The following is an 18,432-nucleotide window of genomic DNA, read 5'->3' as shown; positions in this document are numbered from 1 at the left end:
TTGCTTTGACTTTATCACATAGAATAAAGTAAATGCATGTGCAATGTCCACAATCTCTTAATCTGAACTATAACATTCTTTTTAACAAGAAGATGTTTCTGAAATTGATCTGGATATCAATTCATCTTCTATATTAAAATTTGAAATACATTTTCATAGCAGTGAGCACCCTGTTTTGGTCAGAGGTTTCTCTTTATTTGTTGGTTTTGCGTTGCCTTTGTTTGTGGAAGGGTGGTGCCTGTGCTTTTCTGTTTCAAACATGAACTCTTTATGTGCAGGTCATTGTAATGAAGAGATCTCTGGGAGTTGGTTATGCAGCGGTGGACAATCCCATCTTCTACAAGCCCAATACTGCCATGTTGTTGGGCGATGCTAAAAAGACCTGTGATGCCCTGCAGGCCAAAGTCAGGGAATCGTACCAAAGCTAAATACTGATTTATATTCGGCTCATATTTCCAACTACAGTTTTGTCACAGAGGTCACAGAAAACAAGAGGTGGAAGCATCTCTCAATGTCCTAAGGCAGCTGGCTTTTGGAGAAGACTGCATTGACTCCTAGGAGATGTAGTTCAGTCAGGGGATATAGACTTTTATAAAAAGATGGGCAGATTAGCCCTTCAGACTAAATCTCCAATGAGACAATGCATAAAAGAATAAAAATGGGTTTATTTTAAGGTCAGCATTGTGCTGTTACAAGAAGGAACTAATAACTCATGGCCATCTTTAAGTAGTTACTGACTTCCTCCTCCTTACTGTCTGTACTTCTGTCATGGAAATTCACTAAAAAATACTGTGCCAAAACTGTATTCAGTCTTATCATCAAAGCTGTTTTTTGGCTGGTATGGACAATGCAACTTTTGATTTCATCAAAACTTAAAAATAAATTTCAAACAGATGCAAGCAGAAGGAAATCCTTGCATGTCCCTTCAAACTCAGGACATTCTCTGAACTAGATGTGTACATGATTTGAGATCTAAGCATAATGTTCTTTTTCTTTTGGGGATTGTATGGATGCTGTGAATCAGGAACATTTTAGGAAAGTTAGTTTTCTTTAAAATACAGTTCCACTTTTTATGCTGTGCACTTACGTTAAATGAAACACAGGCTATCAGGCACTTGCCAAGTAATCGTCAAGTCTGACAAGGAAATGTACATTTACTTGCACTGCTTACCTATTTTAAGCAGCTGCTAAATTGTCCATCATTTCCAGTTGTTGCCTTTTTAAGTGTCTGAGAAAAAATATGGTCCAGTTCTGCACAGGCAGAATGTCTTGCATACCTATCTGTTCACAGAATTTGGACCACAGTGCTTCAGTTTGTTCACTTAGCTTTTAATTGTACTTACTACTTTAGTAGTAGTGATGCATAGTGATGCTTTCTTAATTAATATTCTTGTGATGCTGAAAAAAACACATTTGAATTCTCACTCTCTATTCTGCTCTTGTGAGATCCCGTCTGGATTGCTGTCTTCAGCTCTGGGGCCCCCAACACAAGAAAGATGTTGACCTGTTGGAACAAATCCAGAGGAGGCCACTAAGCTGATCACAGGCCCTGAGCAGCTTTCCTGTGTGCACAGGCTGAGAGATCTGGTAATGCTCAGCGGGGAGCAGAGAAGGCATCAGTGACACCTGGTAGCACTTTCCAGTGCCTAAAATGGACCCCAAAGAGGGCGGGAAAAGGACTTTTCACATGGGCATGTACTGACAGGACAGAGGGGAATGGGTTCAAACTAACAGAGGACAGGTTTAGACTAGATGTTAAGAAATTCTTTGCTGTGCGAGTGATGAGGCAGTGGAACAGGTTCCCAGAGAAGCTGTGGATTCCCTATCCCTGGAATTGCTCATGACCTAGGCCGTATGGGGCTCTGAGCAACCTGGTCTAGCAGAAGGTTCCCTGCCTATGGGGTTCCAATTGCACCTGGATGGTCTTTAAGGTCCCTTACAGCCCAAGCCATTCTGTGCTTCTATATTTAAGATGCCGAAGTTCATTAGAATTTTTTCTATACAAATAAGCTATTTTTTGGACAGCATAGAAACATACTAAACATAAAATCCAGTGCTTTGATTGACTTTTCGCTAATTTAATTAAAAGCACTGTTTAATTTCCATAATAAGTCCAGCAAATTTAAATTATGACATAGATTGGTGTTTCATTTTTATTCTAGTAAGTATCCTTGACTGAAATTCAAATATTTGCCTAATAACATGAATTTGTCATATTTCCATAATGATATAGCAACTGACCATGGTGAAAAGGCAAAATAGAAATCACTGTCCTTGTGTTAGAGAAGACAAACTATTATCAATAAAGTCTTGAAATTAATCCATCTTGGTCAAGAGAGCAAACATTTTTTTATTACACCATGCCTAGTGACCTCATATAAAATACAGCATTTCTTCTTGGCTACCTCTGTTTTTATGTGAAGATCACTTAAAACACAGATTTTTGAACAGATAATACATTAAAAATGTAACAATATACAGCAGATCTATCATTTTTGTAGATCTCTTTTCTATGATTTGACATAAAATTTTTCATGCAAGCACTATGTTGTATACTGCAGGAAAAGGCTTGTAATTGAATTTTAATTTAAAACACTGTGACAGCTATATTTGAATCTAGCATGTATGGCTTCTCAATTTCAACTTTTCCTTCAGGTCTATAAAAAATAGGAGGAAAATTGGAGAATAGGGAAGACAAATTCTCCATATCCCTCCTGACTAAGCAAAAGAAAAAATGGGGATTTGAAGGGATCTAACATGCTAAAGCATTAATTTTTGTCTTGTCAAACTTGAAGTATCCAGCTGCAGTATGCATCATGTCTCTGTTCATAGATAGCTAATAAAAGATCCAGCTTTTCTTTAAAAAATAGCAAATGGGGGAGGGTGAACACTTTTTCATTTGTACTTGGAGAAAAACCCCATTCTGTTACTTTGGATAAGTGGTACCACGATTCTCTTTTAGCATTTGCTTTACCATGGAACACTAGATAATTGCTGAAGTGCTAATAAAAGGTCAGTTATTTTTCTCTGTTGATCACTGCGTTTGTTTTCTTCTGTTGTTTTTCCTGAGTAGTTAACTAGTCAAATGTTATTTTTGAAAGTTAAAATAATCAAGCTGCCACCAAAGGATGTTGAGATTGAAGGCTGTAGTGAATGGAAATAATAATAAAACATTCTTTTTTCTTTTCTAATTGCATTGGTTCTTTACATTTTTTCATTCTAGGTATGACTGTCACCTGACCATAGCAATTTCACTTAGCTTTTCTAGTGAATGAAAAGGGTTAGACAACTGAGAGTGATTGAACAAGATATGTGTTGCTTTTTGAGATTAAGGAAGATAAAAGCTATAATAACTGACTAGATAATTAACTGAGTAGTTAATTTTCTAGTGGCTGCAGTGTGAGATGAATACTATCCCTTTGAGCCAGATACCATGTAGATTCGCTTCCGCTGTTTTTTAGTTCTACAAGACTGTTGAGTTGATTGCTGTGATGATTCCAGTTTCCACCTTCAAAATGAGTGATAAGTGAATAATTTTAGACATCTGACAGTCTGTTCAGTAATATCACAGGTCCGACAATGCAGCTTTCATGTTTTCCTCAAGCTTTAGTGAAGCCCAGACTGGGGGTCTCTTCCAGAGGCTGCAGCCTGGCATTGGCCCATGAAGTAACCTGTCTTCCCTCTTGATGAAAAAAGGGAAACATATACAGAGAACCTGTGAGTTTGTAGTATGACAGAGGATAAAGATCTAGCCTATGTCCTGTGGATCTGACTGCTGCTTTGAAGATTTTCCTCTCTCTACCCTATCTCCAACCTCTTATTATCATCCAAGAGGGTTTGCTCCAGCCTGACTCAAGCAGGCTATGAAAATCTGATCAGGTCATGGCAAAGCAGTGCAGCAAGAATGAGAGTATGTAGGACACTTGTCTCTGTTCAGCTGTGGAGCTTTTGCAGTTTGCAGTGTGTGTCCATGACTCACTAAGAACTTTAACCATTGCTGCTTTTTTTTTTTTTAATTTATTTCTTTTAGTACAAATTGTTACAGTGCTAAAGCTACAGAGAAATTTAGTTTGGAAAGATCCACTAATTTGCATCAGTTCCCTGCTGAAAACAGATCCAATTTGATTAGATTGGTACAGGCTTTCATTTGAACTTCTTGGTGGAGATGTCCACCTCCCTGTTGTTACAGTGTTCAGTTCTTCCAGTTGGGAACAAATGATTTTTTTTTTAATTGTAATTGGAATTTCCTTTTCAACTGTAATTAGAATTTCCTTTACTGGAATTGCCTGCAACTTCAGGAGACCAGTTTGCCCAGTTGTTCCAGTCTCCAGCAGCACTTCATACCCTTTAGCAGGTTGATGTGCTCCCCATCTCTGGAATGCATTAATTGTGCAAGCATCCAGTCCCCTCTGCAATACCCACCTGATGTTCTTAGACAAACCGCATTGAACATCAGAGGAGGCTGAAAGGGAGGGGATGCATGTGGGGGAAGATGGACTGAAAACAGAGCTGAAGCCCAACTATCTTCCATCATTTTTCCACTCCTTTTGAGCCAGAGACTTATTTAGATCAGAAATTAAATTTATAAAATATGGTATTTCGAAGAAACACTTCTTACTTTCTGTACTGAGAAGTACAAAATTTTGTGTGCTGTTAAATTGGCTTTGAAATCTTTTGTAAGTAGGGCAATTTTACTGTTAAGAAAATAACAAGGTTTGCAAAATGTGAAGGTTTCCATTATGTGATCTATCAATCTGTGTCTCTCAGATTCTTGCTTCTGTATAAGATGTGGTTTCTGAAATTCCAGTGTAATGTGTCATGTGTATATTGGTATCATGCAGCAAGCATGTAATTCTGGTCCATTCAAACAGAGAAACTGGGGACTGAATCTGCTTCTGTATTGAAGTTGACTAAAACCCCCAGCATCTGGATTTCTATGCACTTGCTAAGTTTTGGATTCTGTTGCAGGGCACTGTTAGAACACACAAACCTGGATGTTTTTGAAACTAAGCTAGAAGATATATTAGCACCATGAAGGAACATTTAGTCTGGAGGACTTAGATTACAGATCATCCATAGTAAACATCCTCAAACAAATAGGAATGAATTTAATATCCTCAGCACAGAAGGTCTTGTTTGCTAGGTTTGTTTCTAGAGTGCCAGTTGAGGTAGTCTTCCAGATCTGCAGTGCATGAGAAACAATGAGGGGGAATATTTCAGTATGTTCTATTCTAAGCCTCAGTTATTTGTAGTAAGCAAACAGAACATTTAAATTCATAGAAATGCTCAAAATCAAGAGTGTTTTGCAATATCAGTGCATGTGAGTTTTTGTGTAAGCTTTCATATTCTGCAGGAAAACTTTACGGAAGGGGATTTGAGTAGCAGGAGATCTGAATCCTCTGTTCTGTACCTAAGAAGTGCAGTTCAAATACTCATTTCATAAGACTTGCAATGAGTATTGTTCCATCAATATGATTAGTGTGGGGTGGTGTATGAATAAACAAATTACAAATGGTAATAGCTTGCATAATCCAACTGCTCTGCAGCTGCCCAGAGGATATATTGCATTGCTGTCTTAGGCTGTTGTGATACATGGCTCTTTCTGAGAGGAAAATACATAATTAGATGTTTCCATAAATGGAGTTAATAATATTTCAAGCTCTAAGTTCTCAAAAAGATGATTTTTTAAGCAGCAGAAACAATCCTAAAAAACTAATTTAAGGCATTTCTTGAGAAATTAAGGGACTAATTTATAGCCCTTATTCCAGGGTGATTATCCTAATGACTTCTAAGGAAAGAGCGTTTTCTCCAGTTGCAATGATGGCGAGGAATGTTAGCTAATGGGAAGACATCGATCAGAAAAAAGGGTTAGAGGAAACAACTGTTCTGCTTTGTTTTTTTCACTTTTGCCTGGAGATACATTTTCCTTGAGAGTGAGTGGGATCATATTCTTCAACTGAACATATAAAGAGGTTATTTTGTGTTCTTCCTTTAGTGACAGTTCATCAGTTTTGTTTTACCCCATACACTCACAGGCTGAACATAGGCCTCTATATCAATTTTGAAACCTGGCACTTCAGAGTCCAATTTTCTGCACAGCATATATAAATTACATGTTAATACCCATTTTTACTCGCTTATTAGAGAAATGGCAGTGTAAATTCTCCATTACTGAGTGAATTCCCACCTCTTGACACTTTTTTGAACTCTGTAGACTGTACTTCTGCAAAGCAGTTTCATTGGAAAATGATATGGAAAATAGCTGTTAAACTTTATTTACCAACTACAACTGTTTTGAGAATATTATGTAAACAAGGTACAAAATATGTCTGTTACTCATTTTGATAAGAGGGTCAAAATGGGCCAGAAAAGGGGAAAAGAATTGTATGTCAGAGAATTAAAGGAGTCATGCTGTAAAGATCAAACCTCACATGTAAGTATGGCTTTAAATTAAGGTTATACATGATGCAGTTCTGTTAGATGCGCTAAGGATGACATTTACTAAGTATGATGTTTTGCAATTAGACATGATACTGTTAAAAAGGCCCTGTCTGTCTCCTGACCATTTTTTTCCTGTCCCTTGTTGACAAAACCCCATAAAACTGGTTATTATCCATCCATTTCCCTATGAAAGGAAGCAACAAAGGAACTGGAGGAAAGAAGGACTGAAGGGGCTTCACACTCAATAAGAAGTGTCTTCTGAAAGAAGATTGAGGTTGAACTTCAGCACAGCATGAAATTAAGTTATTCTATTACATGGTCAGTCTAACCCATAATTTAAAAAAATCCCTAACAGAAGGGAAACTAACAGCTAATGAATATAAAAAGCTCAAGCAGATGTTAAAGCTGTCTCATGCAGTAATAACTAGCAGTTGCCTATTACTCTTATTAAAATATTACAGATGTGGGTAAGAAAAGCCATTTAATTTTCTGATTTTACACTCTCAGAAGCTCATTTTTGTTATGGACCATGGAACAATGAACTTCAGTTTTCAAGAGTTTTATGGTGCATTTATCAATGTACAGACACAACACAGGACACAACTCTAATCAACATCAACAACCTTATTTTTCACTATAATTTTGTCTCCCAAAATAATAATTGAATAATTGAATAATTGAATGTTAGTTTAGTGAACCATATAATTTGATGTGATTGAATTATATCTGAGTTTTGAAACCTGAAAAAAAGTAAAACATGTCAACAAATGCAATGTGCTATAAATTGCTATAATTTTCGTGTCATATTGCTGATGCAACACTGACTTATCTTTTTTAACTTTTCAGAGATATCATAATCCACACTTTATACCTGATTAATTTGATCTGTGAAAAGTGTTAAAGTGATCGATCCATGGAGCTGCTGAACTCTGGCTGTAGACCTTGGAACCATTTTTATTTTTTTTCCCTGCAGGATGATATAGCAAGAAGCATCTATTGCCTTTTTACCTACTAATTCCATTTTGTGTCCTGTGAGAAATTATCATGACATTTGGTACTTAAACGTTAACTCTTTCTGAGGCATCTACTTTCTGTTGTCTACCTCAGGAACTAGTCATCTTGGCAAGATTTTTATGGAGTTATTCTTACAGGAAGCCCTGCAGCAGCCCCACTTTACTGCCCTGTATCTCTAACTCTGCTGCCAGTTTTAGAAAAGAGAAGGAGCTTCCCATTTCTTCTGGACCAGCTGTTGTGGTTGTTCCTAAAATGTTACTTGCATGGTGCTCATTTGTCTTTACAGTGAGGATGGTGAGGCACTGGCACAGGTAGCCCTTTACGTTCATTACAGCCTGGATGGGACATGACATGAGTGAGAAGCTCCAGTTTTAATGTGGAAACATGCCCTAGTATATTGTGTTACTTTGGGACTACATAGTCTTCATGTTAGACATATGTTGCAATTCCTCGGGTTTGCTGAAGTTAATTTTATTAAAAGTTCAAGTAAAACAATATTGTGATGAAGTTGAAGTGACCGAAGACCAAAATATAGTTTAAAACCTTAGTGTAATAAACAGCGTAACACTGCACATAAAAAGCCTTGCTTTGGTTATCCTGCAGATGCATTGGATTGATCTCCCTAATGAGCTGCAGTACATCCCTCTGAATAAGGAGACATCTGAAATTTTATGTCCTTTGCTGATGACATGAGAAATGAGAAAATTTTCAAGAGAGGGTGATTTTGACAGCTGTAACAGTCAATTCTCTTTCACTCTATTCAGGGACCAGTTCTGTGGCTTTGGGCTGAACAGTTAAATCTCAGTGTTTGGAGGGGCGTGATATCCTTCCATCTCAGAAAATGTACAATGGCTTACAAACAGCAACCATTTTTTAAATAAAGTAAGAAGTAGCCTTAGCAACACATTGTTTCTGTGCATGCATTCTTCTCAAAATAATTGTTTTCAAAATTGTCAGCTCTTAAAAAGAGAAAGAAGAAAGCTGGATCTTTTGCCATCCAGAACCTGGAACACACATAGTCTACAGAATGGTCCCTTACTGCTCTTGTGTTTGTAAGGTGGTATTCTACCCTTAGATCTTAATAAACCTGTAGCACAGGCTTCTGTGGATAAGGTAACTTCTCACTCCAAACAGCTATAAAGGCTGTTTAGCCTACTTGTCTCTTTAATTTAGGAGTAAGTTCTAGTATGTGAAAGACGTGTATTTGAGAGGATATTTTCTTAGAATTGTTCCTGCAGACAATGCTTCTTCTTTCCTCAAAAAAATCCCACTCCAGTGAGGTGCAAAAGTTAATATTTGAGCCTTAGTTTTTAACCTATATCTTTTTATTCTATCCTCAAAATATACAGATTTGATTCTTGTCGAGACTTATCTAATACATTACAAAGTTAGGACAGGGAAGTAGCTCAGGTTTTGATCAGTTTGACTTTAGGTTTACCATACCTGAAGACTTATGTTCTTTGCAGGAAATACCAAAGCATTCTGCCAGAGTTTGAGTTCATTAATATTATTCTATTTCCAAGCAGAGTTAGTATCAACTCGCTTTTGTCTACCTAGCTCCAAAGATTGTTTCCCTCATGGCTTTTACTTTTAAGACTAGTTGTAGCTGTCTTGGAAATTACTCTGATGATCTGGCAGTATAAATTTTGATGCATTCATTTTGTGGGTGAAAATTAGTTTTGGTAATTTTGTTAATTGTCTGCGTTTTGTGTTGGAAGAGGTGGCCATAGTCTGTAGGCATAAAAACATGGGAAAGAATTACCACACTTTGCAAGCAATTAAATTGTGTTGAATACAAATATAATAGGAAGGGAACAGAGACAAATAGGAGTTGGGTATCTAAAGCATTTTTTTTACCAAAAAACTTTTGGTGTTTTTATATGAAAGTTTCCACAAAATAAAGAAGATACTTTATCGAGCGTAAATTTGATGCTGTATCCAAAAATTTCTGTACTCCTTATAGGAAGTACTACAGTATTCACAAGCTTTCAAAAAAAAAAAAAGAAAAAAGAAAAGAAAAAGACATTTAAGAAATGTAGATGTTGCGATGTTTATGTATGACATTTATGATTTCTGATTAATGAGTAGATAAACCATTATCCCCTTACTGGATTGTATTTGCTGTGTAGAAAATATTTTCAGCATCCCAAAACAAGGGATGGTGGAAAAGAAAGGCCCTTAATAACAGACCTTTCTTTCCTTCATAACAGACCTTTCTGGGCAGGGGAGTTGCAGTTTGCCTCTTGTCTTTCCTGTGATGGTAGAACTAGTCTACAAGAGGACTTACGATCTTTGTCACCCCAATCACTACTTAAGTGTTCAGGGTGTGGAACATGAGTTCCCACAAAATAAGAAGGCCTTTAAAGGCCAAACTTTTGCCATCATTTATTAAAATTCTGTAGATATAAATACTGTTTAGGTCTAAACAGTGGGAGCAGAGTGCTCTACATGTGTTGCGGTATTTGTCAAAACCTATGTTTCAGCAGGTATATGTCTCCACAAACACATTTTGCTCAAGTATCCAAGACTTTTATATATGCTGCTGCCTGGTTGCATATTTAGAGAGCTTTTTTGAAAGCCTGTTCCAGAAACATCAGTTAGGTTGCTTTGGCTTAGCTTGTATTTGCATTACCACTGAGAATTAACCTCATGCAGAATGTGTAAGGGAGCAGCTATGGCATTGTCTTCTGAAAAAGATCTTTCCCTCTTGGTGGGTTGGTTGTTGCTATTGTTTGGTGGTCTGCTGTTGTCATAACAGACTAAAAATGAAAGGGAGGGTTGACATCTTTTATTAGGCAACTGATGTAGTTGCGAAAAGAATAGACACATTTTTTCAGCCCTCATTTTCTTCCTCTAGTCAGAAATGGCCTTGTACTTAGCTTTGAAGTGTGCTTAGCTTGAAATACTCTGGTCCTTTTCCAATCTATATCGTTAGGTCTTACATTATTTCTTCTTACAACACTTGCTTTCCATGGCATATCAGGCAGACTTTTACAAAATTTCTTATTGCTGTGGGATCTAAAATTATTGAACATTAATATAGCACTAAATATATCTAGTGTGTTTTTTTTCTGGTATTTATTCTTAAATGAATGTCTGTTTTCCTTTTTCTCTAGCAGAAATATTTGTTAATCTTATTGTAAATCCTAACATCTTGACAATTCTTAAATAAGAATTTAAAATGGAATGCACATGTTTCTATTGACACAGCAAAAATTAATCTGGTTCCTCTAAGTAAGCAACAGCAAATAAAAGATTATGTGCATGCATGGTAAATAGGTATGGATGAGATTTCAAGACAGAAAAAAGGGCAAAATTTTTAAAATACTGTATGGTGTTTTTTGGCCTTTGATGTCTTCAACACTAGAGTACTTGATTTGAATGTTTTATTAAATATATCTTTAAAGTTAACTGAAACACTTCAGCCTCTTACAGAATTACATATCCTGTAGTCTGTCATTGCTTACCTGGATCATTGCATCCAACGACAAACCTCACACTCATCCAAGTCCCTAAGTGACATGTAGTAGTAGTTTTCATGGCACAAATGGTCAATAGCTGCCTTTTGATAGGACCTGGCCTGCTTTTCTGTGCTGTGTCCTTTTTCACTGAGTGCTGGTGGTAAGAACAACAGGAAGGTCTAAGTCCCTGATGCTGTGACAGGGCCTTGTGCTTGTGACTGTCACAGGAATCACTCCAGGGTGCCCAGGTGGAAGATCTGCCCATGCCCATCTTCTCTGATGTATACATTCTGCCCATGTGATACTGTTGTGAGTAATGCTCAGGAAAACCAATTAATGAGATGATTTCCTAGGTCTTTATGTAACCATCTGTTCTGAAAAAGTTAGTATGAAAATGCTTGATTTTTGAGCTCATAAAGATGAGGTTGAATGTAGTTTATAAGTGTGAAAATATCCCATAACAGAATACAGAATACCCAGAAAAAAGGCCTAATGCAGCGGTTGTGTTCTGTTTCCTAGTCCTAGAATAGTCTTGCTGAGGTTTTTCAGACACAATCTCTAATATGGCTTCTCATTTCAGCTGTGTTTTTTGAGAGTATTCTATGCAGCACTTTGAGAATCGATGAGTATCACAGACAGGTAGCAAACTTCATCAGACTGCCTCTGGGAAATCAATTTTCATTCTGCCTTTTTGAGGATTAAAACAAGCTGCAAAATAAATAGTCTTGTAGTCAAATTCCACTGCAATCTTGAACATCAAAATCCTCATTTAAATGTGGTCTGGGCTATTTCTGTGCCTCCCTAATCCTTATGTCAATCTCCCATGTGATTTTTCTAGTGAGGGCCTTGAAGAAGTTCTTTTCAGTCAGAAAAATTGGTTTGGGCACTTGGGTTAAAGAGGGAGCAGAACAAGGGAAGAAAGATGTGGGTGCTGGAGCACTTGGCTCGACAGCTGAATGGTAATTGACTGTACCAGCCACTGGATGTCACTTGTTCCACATAAATACATCTAAGAAGCTCATTGTGTGGCTGCAGAGACAATAGTGCGTCTGCTGGGAACGTGCAAATGGTGCCTAAGTGAGCATGGGCAGCAGAATTTTCCTTTCTGTGCCTTATGGTTTTTCATCTGAAAATCAAGAGAGCTTAATCTGAAGTGACATCTTGTTACTTTGGAGCCACAAGATGCTTGTGGCTGACTTTTGCCTATGCTATCCTTCTTAAGTTTGGATGCTGGTTTTCCTGTAATGTAGAACAGTGAGGTAGCCATAAAGAGGGTCCTGTTTCTCCTGCTACAGTGCTGGTCTCCATCCTCTTTGTAGCAGTAACAGTGGCTTGCACCATGAGTTGAGTCAACAGAAACATGGTTTGCACAACAGTGCTTTTGATTTGTGTGTAGGTTTGCCTTAAGGATGAAAATTTGGGTGTAGAGAAAGATGCATCAAAGTCAGAAAAGGAAAAAAAGCAGGAAAAAACCCCAAACAAAAAAACAAAACAAAACAAAAAACCCCAAAAGAGAGCGAAAAGATAGAAAGAAACAAAGCCAAGAGGAAATATTCTATTCTTGAGGTAGAGACGGTTCACTGCAGAAAAGCTAGCAAAGGAAATTCATATCTTGGAAAAAAATGTGTGGACAATGTCAACACAAGTCAAATATTTACTGTCCTTTAGTGTGTTGGCTTATGTGGTTACCTGGTCATGTGCTGTGCAAGCAGAATTGTGCCTAGATGTACAGCCCGTCTGTCACCCCTGAGAGGAGGCTGTAGCCAGGTAGGGTTGGTCTCTTCTCCCAGTTAACAAATGACAAGAGGACACAGTCTTAAGCTGTGCCAGGTAAGGTTCAGGTTGGACATCAGGAAGAGTTTCACCACCGAAGGGTTGATCAGGCATTGGGAGGGGCTGCCCAGGGACGTGGTGAAGTCACTATCCCTGGAGGTGTTTAAAGAAAGACTGGACTGCCACTCAGTGCCATGGTTTGGTTGACAAGGTGGTGTTGGGTCACAGGTTGGGCTCAATGACATCAAAGGTCTTTTCCAGCCTAACTGATTCTGAGATTCTGTGTGATTCTGCAATTGCATCATCTATCTGACAGCAATCAAAAACTGTTATAAAAGGAGGAAGGGCCTTTTCCTGACTGATCCTCAGATAACTGTGTCAAGTCTTTCACCTAGGTGTCAATGCAACCCTCAGCCAGAGCACATTGTCCCATCACTTCTTTTCCTGGCTAAATTTTCATCATTCTAGTAAGTATGTAAACTATGTAAAAGTTTACTGTAAGTTAACTATAAGTTTGTATAACTATGTAAAAAAATTAATTCCAAATATATTCATGAAATGCAATATGAAGACTTGTAAAATAATCTAAAATATATAGCATGAATAATATTAGTTTATATGTATATATAAAATATCCCATAGTTAGTGACTTTATGTCAATACAGGCTTTCTGTAGTGTTAGAATATTATTTTCTACTGAAATGCTTCTTGTTGAGGTGTCAGCTCTTAAAATTTTCCTGGTATTTCTGATGTAGAATGATACTTGGTCCTTAGTGAGGTGAGGTCTGCCTCTTCAAATGACTTCAGGCTGAGCATGTTCTTCTTCTGTGAACTGAGTTGTTCTGAAGTGTTACTGCATTCTCGGAAATAAAAAACAAACACCCAAACAAAATTGTTCCCTGTCATCTGGGAAAAAACATTTTAAAAATCATCCAGTGAAAAAATAAATTCTGATTTTTATTTCTAACCAAAGCTTGTTCAAAATGAAAATACGTGGTGTTGCATCTTACAAAATTCTGTGCATTTGACTTGAAGAATGGGAGTTCAAGTGTGGCTCCAATCTAAAAACCAGTAATTATTGTTAACGATTTCCTCCTACTTGTTATTCCCTTGAAAATTATGCAGAAGTTCACTTATGCATTGCGCAGTGCATAAACACTGAAGTGATGATGTCTTTGCAGGGTCCATGAATAAATTTTTAATACAATTGTATTTGTTAGTTTTCACCTGTTTATAGTAAATTGCTTCCCTGAGGTTTTATTTACTGCTTTGGACAATCTTTAGGTTTTTCACAGCAATATTATCAAATACTGCAGGTGTTCAAAACTGAAATAGTGACTGTTTCCCTTCTATTTGTGTTTTCTGCATCTGATGTCACCAGCCATTAAAACTCAAGTAGGGGTCACTGCATTGTAGAGTCTCAGGTATTTGCTACTTACCAGCTTTACTGTTGTTAGAGAATGACTTGTTAAAGAATGGTCTCTTTCCAAGGGTCTTTCAGGGATCACATCTATTATAAAGGAGCTTTGTCTCCTCAGTTCTATTGTGTCTTAATACTCTACAGTGAAGTCTGAAGTCTCAGTTTCTCATAACTCTGCAGAATATAAATTTCCCAACAGCAAAGGTTGTCTCTGTCTGTTTATTATAACACCATATTAGATACCAATGGAAACGACAGAGCTTGTTTACTCTTAATTACACACAATTCAAGCAGTGTATAATACAAACCTTTGCTAATTTTGTTTCAACAGTTAAACATATTGGTCAAATTTGGTAAATGATGCCCTAAAGGACTGTGCTATAGATTACAAGAGCTGTAGGAACTTGTAAGCTGCTTTCTGGCACTGAATTTTAATTAAAAATACGAGGGGACCTTTTGTAATCACACACATATGAGGACTGGAAAAAAAAAAGAGAAAGATTAAAAAATTCGCCTTTAGCTTATAGTTGTACACTTTAACATATTTTTTTCTTCTAGCAGCTATACCATGATATTTCAAATGTTCCCAAAGTAATTCAGATAGGGAAGGAGTCAGCTAGTTATTTTCATGACAGCTGTTAATGGAGGAAGGCTTTCATGTGCTAGGTCTCCCTCCCTGCTTTCAGCTGGAGCTGGATTCACAGTTTCTCACTTCCTGTGATGGCTCCACTGGTATTCAGCTTGTGTCTCCTTTCACATTTTGGGGGGGCAGGGGACTGCAGGTAGTTAGTGACATGTATTATGGTTTCACCTCCTCTTCCCCCACTTCCCTTTTGTCCTCTGAGCAGTGTGGATTTCACCACAAACAAGCTATTCCAGGTAGTTTTATTTTGGTTGGGCCTTTTCTGTGCAGCTTTCTACTTCATATGATAAGGAATTCCAGGAACAAGAGCAAAAAGGTGGCAGGGTTAGTGTGTTGTGAAGTTTCCACTTTACCCATGCTTTGCTGGATAACTGAGAGACACCTTGCTGGATTTTTATTAATTTACCTGTCTAGGACTCCTATAGGTCTTTTTGTTTTGTGGAGTTAACCAGTTTTAAATTACAGATGAGTAGACATATGCAACTTGCTGGTCTTGATTTGCATCAGCTGCTTCCAAAGGAGCTCTTCTACAAGTTTCACAGAGTATCTCCTACCTCTGATCCATAATATTGAAAACATAATTTAAGGAAGCATTTCCTAGCTTTAAAATCACATTATGTGAAGTCATAGATTGGTATCAGATTGGTATCAACAGAAACATATGTATATAATGGTACCAAAAATACAGCAGATCCTTAGGCTAGTAGTATTTTAGTCATACAAGAGCCCAGGGCTGTAAATTTTACTACAGTCAGGTTACAGACAATGTAAGTGATGAAATGAAACAGTACCTACTTGAGTTTCTCTTCATGCAAACATTTCAAACAAGCTGAGACAAAATGAGTAATGCATGCATTAGTGTTCTGCGGGGTGATATATTCATTAATTCTTTTAAAGTTTGTATGGATCTCCAGGTGAATCATGAGAAAATACCAAGTACTTCCAACCTGCTGAATGTCAAAAAATGGTAAGAAAAACTTATTTAGGTTTTGTTTTGTTCAATATTTTTAAAGTGTACTTTAAGCTCCTGATAGGCTATTAATTAAAACAGGCTTTTTTCCCTTTTTCAATTCTTCTTTCTTGTACAGCAAATAATGAAGCAGTTCTGCCACTGGCAACACAGAAAAGAAGTAGAGAGAAGAAAAGTTCAGGCAAAATAGTGTAATTAAAAGTCATATTTCCAAAGAGAACAGGCAAGGAGACGAGACTATTTTGTTGAGTTCTGGCAAGTATCAAAATTACTCATGTTGTAACAGTGGGTACACTTATGTTCCATGCTACCACCCAGGAAAGCCTTTAATTCCATGTCCTGATGGACTTGCTATTAAACTGGGAAAAAAAGTCTTTGCATTGAGTGTGAACATCCTCTGTCAGAGGATCCAGGCCAGTGAGGTGACCATAGCTTAGAGGAAAAGGCTATCTTGGCTCAGCTGAGCAGAACTCACTTCGCCCGCCCTTCTCCCTCCGGTGAGGCAAATTTTAGCCTCAGCTCTGTTATGCTTGTGTGAAAGACCCCTTTGCAGCAGAAAACCTCTTTGACTGTGGGCTCAGGAGGGCAGGCCCAGCTGGGAGCTCCAGCCTGGTGTTAGCACAGCCGGTGCAGCTCAGCACTCACACAGACCATGCTGGTGACCAGCAGGTAACGCCGGATTTCATGCTGCACCTTGCTGGGCACAGACCTCTCAGGGCTTGAGGCAGGAGGAATCTCTGTCTATAGAGCTGCCAGGGTCTGGAGAGGTTTCATTCCCCCGGGTCAGGCAATGGGGAAGGGCCAGCTTGCACAGAGCTTGTGGAAAGCAGGCATTCCTTCCAGTGAAACTGTGCAATCGAAACTGCGCAGATCGACACTCGAATGCATTTCAATGGGCAAAGTCGCGTGTAGTGCTTTCTCTAATTAAAAAATGTTTATGTGAGTAATCTCTTAGGAAAATGAGGAAAAATGATCATTTTCCCCACATTTTGAACATTTTCAGAATGTGACCCTGATAGGAGAATTACTTTTGCCAGTGGTTTTTTTTTTCATGAGCAATACTCTTTGGTCTGACATTTGAAACTTGTGCCAAAACCACTGGGGTCAAAAGGTAGAATTAAAAAATTCCAAAACTCCTTTTTCCTTTCTTTCCTTTTTTTTTTTTTTGTTAAGGAACAGGTATGTGTCTCTATACAGAAATTAAAGAGATTGAGTGTTTTTTGACTTTCAAAAAGTTACTTATTCACTAGAAGTTTTACAGAAGAAAAAGTTATTTACACACTGGGCAAATATGTTCTGTTTATCTGCCAAGACAATTCTTGCACCATAGTAATTCCTTCTGAAGAAACAAATGTCCCCTTTCACATTACAGCTATGCACAGTTTACATGAATTTTTCCAGGACTCCACTTTAGAAAACTGCAGCAACACTTACATGTTTTTCTTTTCCTTCATGTGTAAGCTGTGACCTTTTTATCATGGCCCCATGCTTACACAAGACAAAGCACTGGTAGGTGATAACCTGTAGGTGTTATGAGAAGTACTTTGCTAAACAGGAGCACTGCAAATTTTGTCAGAGCAAATAGTTTTACCACATCCGTGTTAGAAGGGCAGACCAGAGCAGGATTGAGGAGCTCAGAGTCAGCAAGTGTGGAACTATGAGATCTATGAAAGACAGCCTTGATTTTTCCCTTTCTTTGGGTCCCCCTCTATCAATGTTAAGAGGCCCACTATATGCAAAGCAAGTTTCCTAACATTTATTGTGCCAACAATTCTGGTATTGCCTACCAGAGAATTCTTCAAATAAAATCTTGAGCCTGGGCTGAGTGATGTCCTTGGGATGCTAGTCCACTGGGAATTCTGCCAGGACACTTAACTCCAGGGGCTGAGTGAAACTGTATTCCTTTCAAAATACAGTTATACAGATGCTTCATCTTAAAACAAGATTGGCACACAAAATGTCAGCCAATAACTATAAAATAACCTCCTGCTCAGAGCAGGCTCCGGAAGTAGAGTGTGTAGGCCATGAGGAGACATCTGCCTCCCCAGAGGACTAAGACATGTCTCCAAGGAAGTCCTTAGAGAATGGACTTCAAAAACATCTCACACTTTTATTATATTTCAAACTAACCTTGTGTTTTGGCTTGAAAGACAGGTGTCTGCCAAGGGAGGCGGGAACCTCCCTTGGAATGGAGACTATGATCCTCTTCCCTCTGAATTATTGTAACTTTGAAATGTAGGGGCTTTCAGGCAAATATATGGGAGAAGGAACAACTGTTCCTTACTGGTGTATGTGTGGAAAACAAGGAAAACAAGCATAGAGAAAACAAAACAGACACAGAAAGCCCAGGGAGCTCTCGCCGCTCTTTCAGCGCTCTCCCCTTCGGTGCAGTTCCGGCTGCAGCCAGCAGGGGCGCTGTTGGCTCCCGGCCGTGCGCGTGCACGTGCAGTTTCGTCGCGCCTGCGGGGGGCGCCGTGGCGCGGGCTCGGCCGCGCCTCCCTCAGGCGGCAATGGCAGCGGGGTGGATGGCGAGGGCGGGCGGCAACAGGAACCTCGGAGCTGCGGCTGGTAGGCTAGTGCGGGCTCACCCGGGGCAGCAAGAGGCAGCAGGAACCGCAGGGCGTCCCAGCTGGCAGGGAGTGTGTGGCTACAGTGTAGCAAAAAACCCCAGAGCAGTGCGAAAGAAACCGCAGTGGCCGGGCAGTGGTAG

The 18,432-nt window shown here is 38.6% G+C and overlaps 1 protein-coding gene across 1 annotated transcript in view; it reads left to right on the top strand.

The window, feature by feature from the left end:
* The window catches only part of NNT (nicotinamide nucleotide transhydrogenase), a 43,820-nt gene extending 40,669 nt beyond the window's left edge, over window positions 1-3,151 (top strand). The window contains 1 exon segment of the mRNA XM_030968169.1: window positions 279-3,151. Coding sequence (XP_030824029.1) covers window positions 279-428 — 150 coding nt within the window. The 3' untranslated portion in view covers window positions 429-3,151.
* Window positions 3,152-18,432: the final 15,281 nt, after the last annotated feature.

Source organism: Camarhynchus parvulus, chromosome Z, assembly GCF_901933205.1.
Source record: "Camarhynchus parvulus chromosome Z, STF_HiC, whole genome shotgun sequence".
In the NCBI taxonomy this organism is placed as follows: Eukaryota; Metazoa; Chordata; class Aves; order Passeriformes; family Thraupidae; genus Camarhynchus; species Camarhynchus parvulus.
This window is presented reverse-complemented; position numbering and strand designations above follow the sequence as displayed.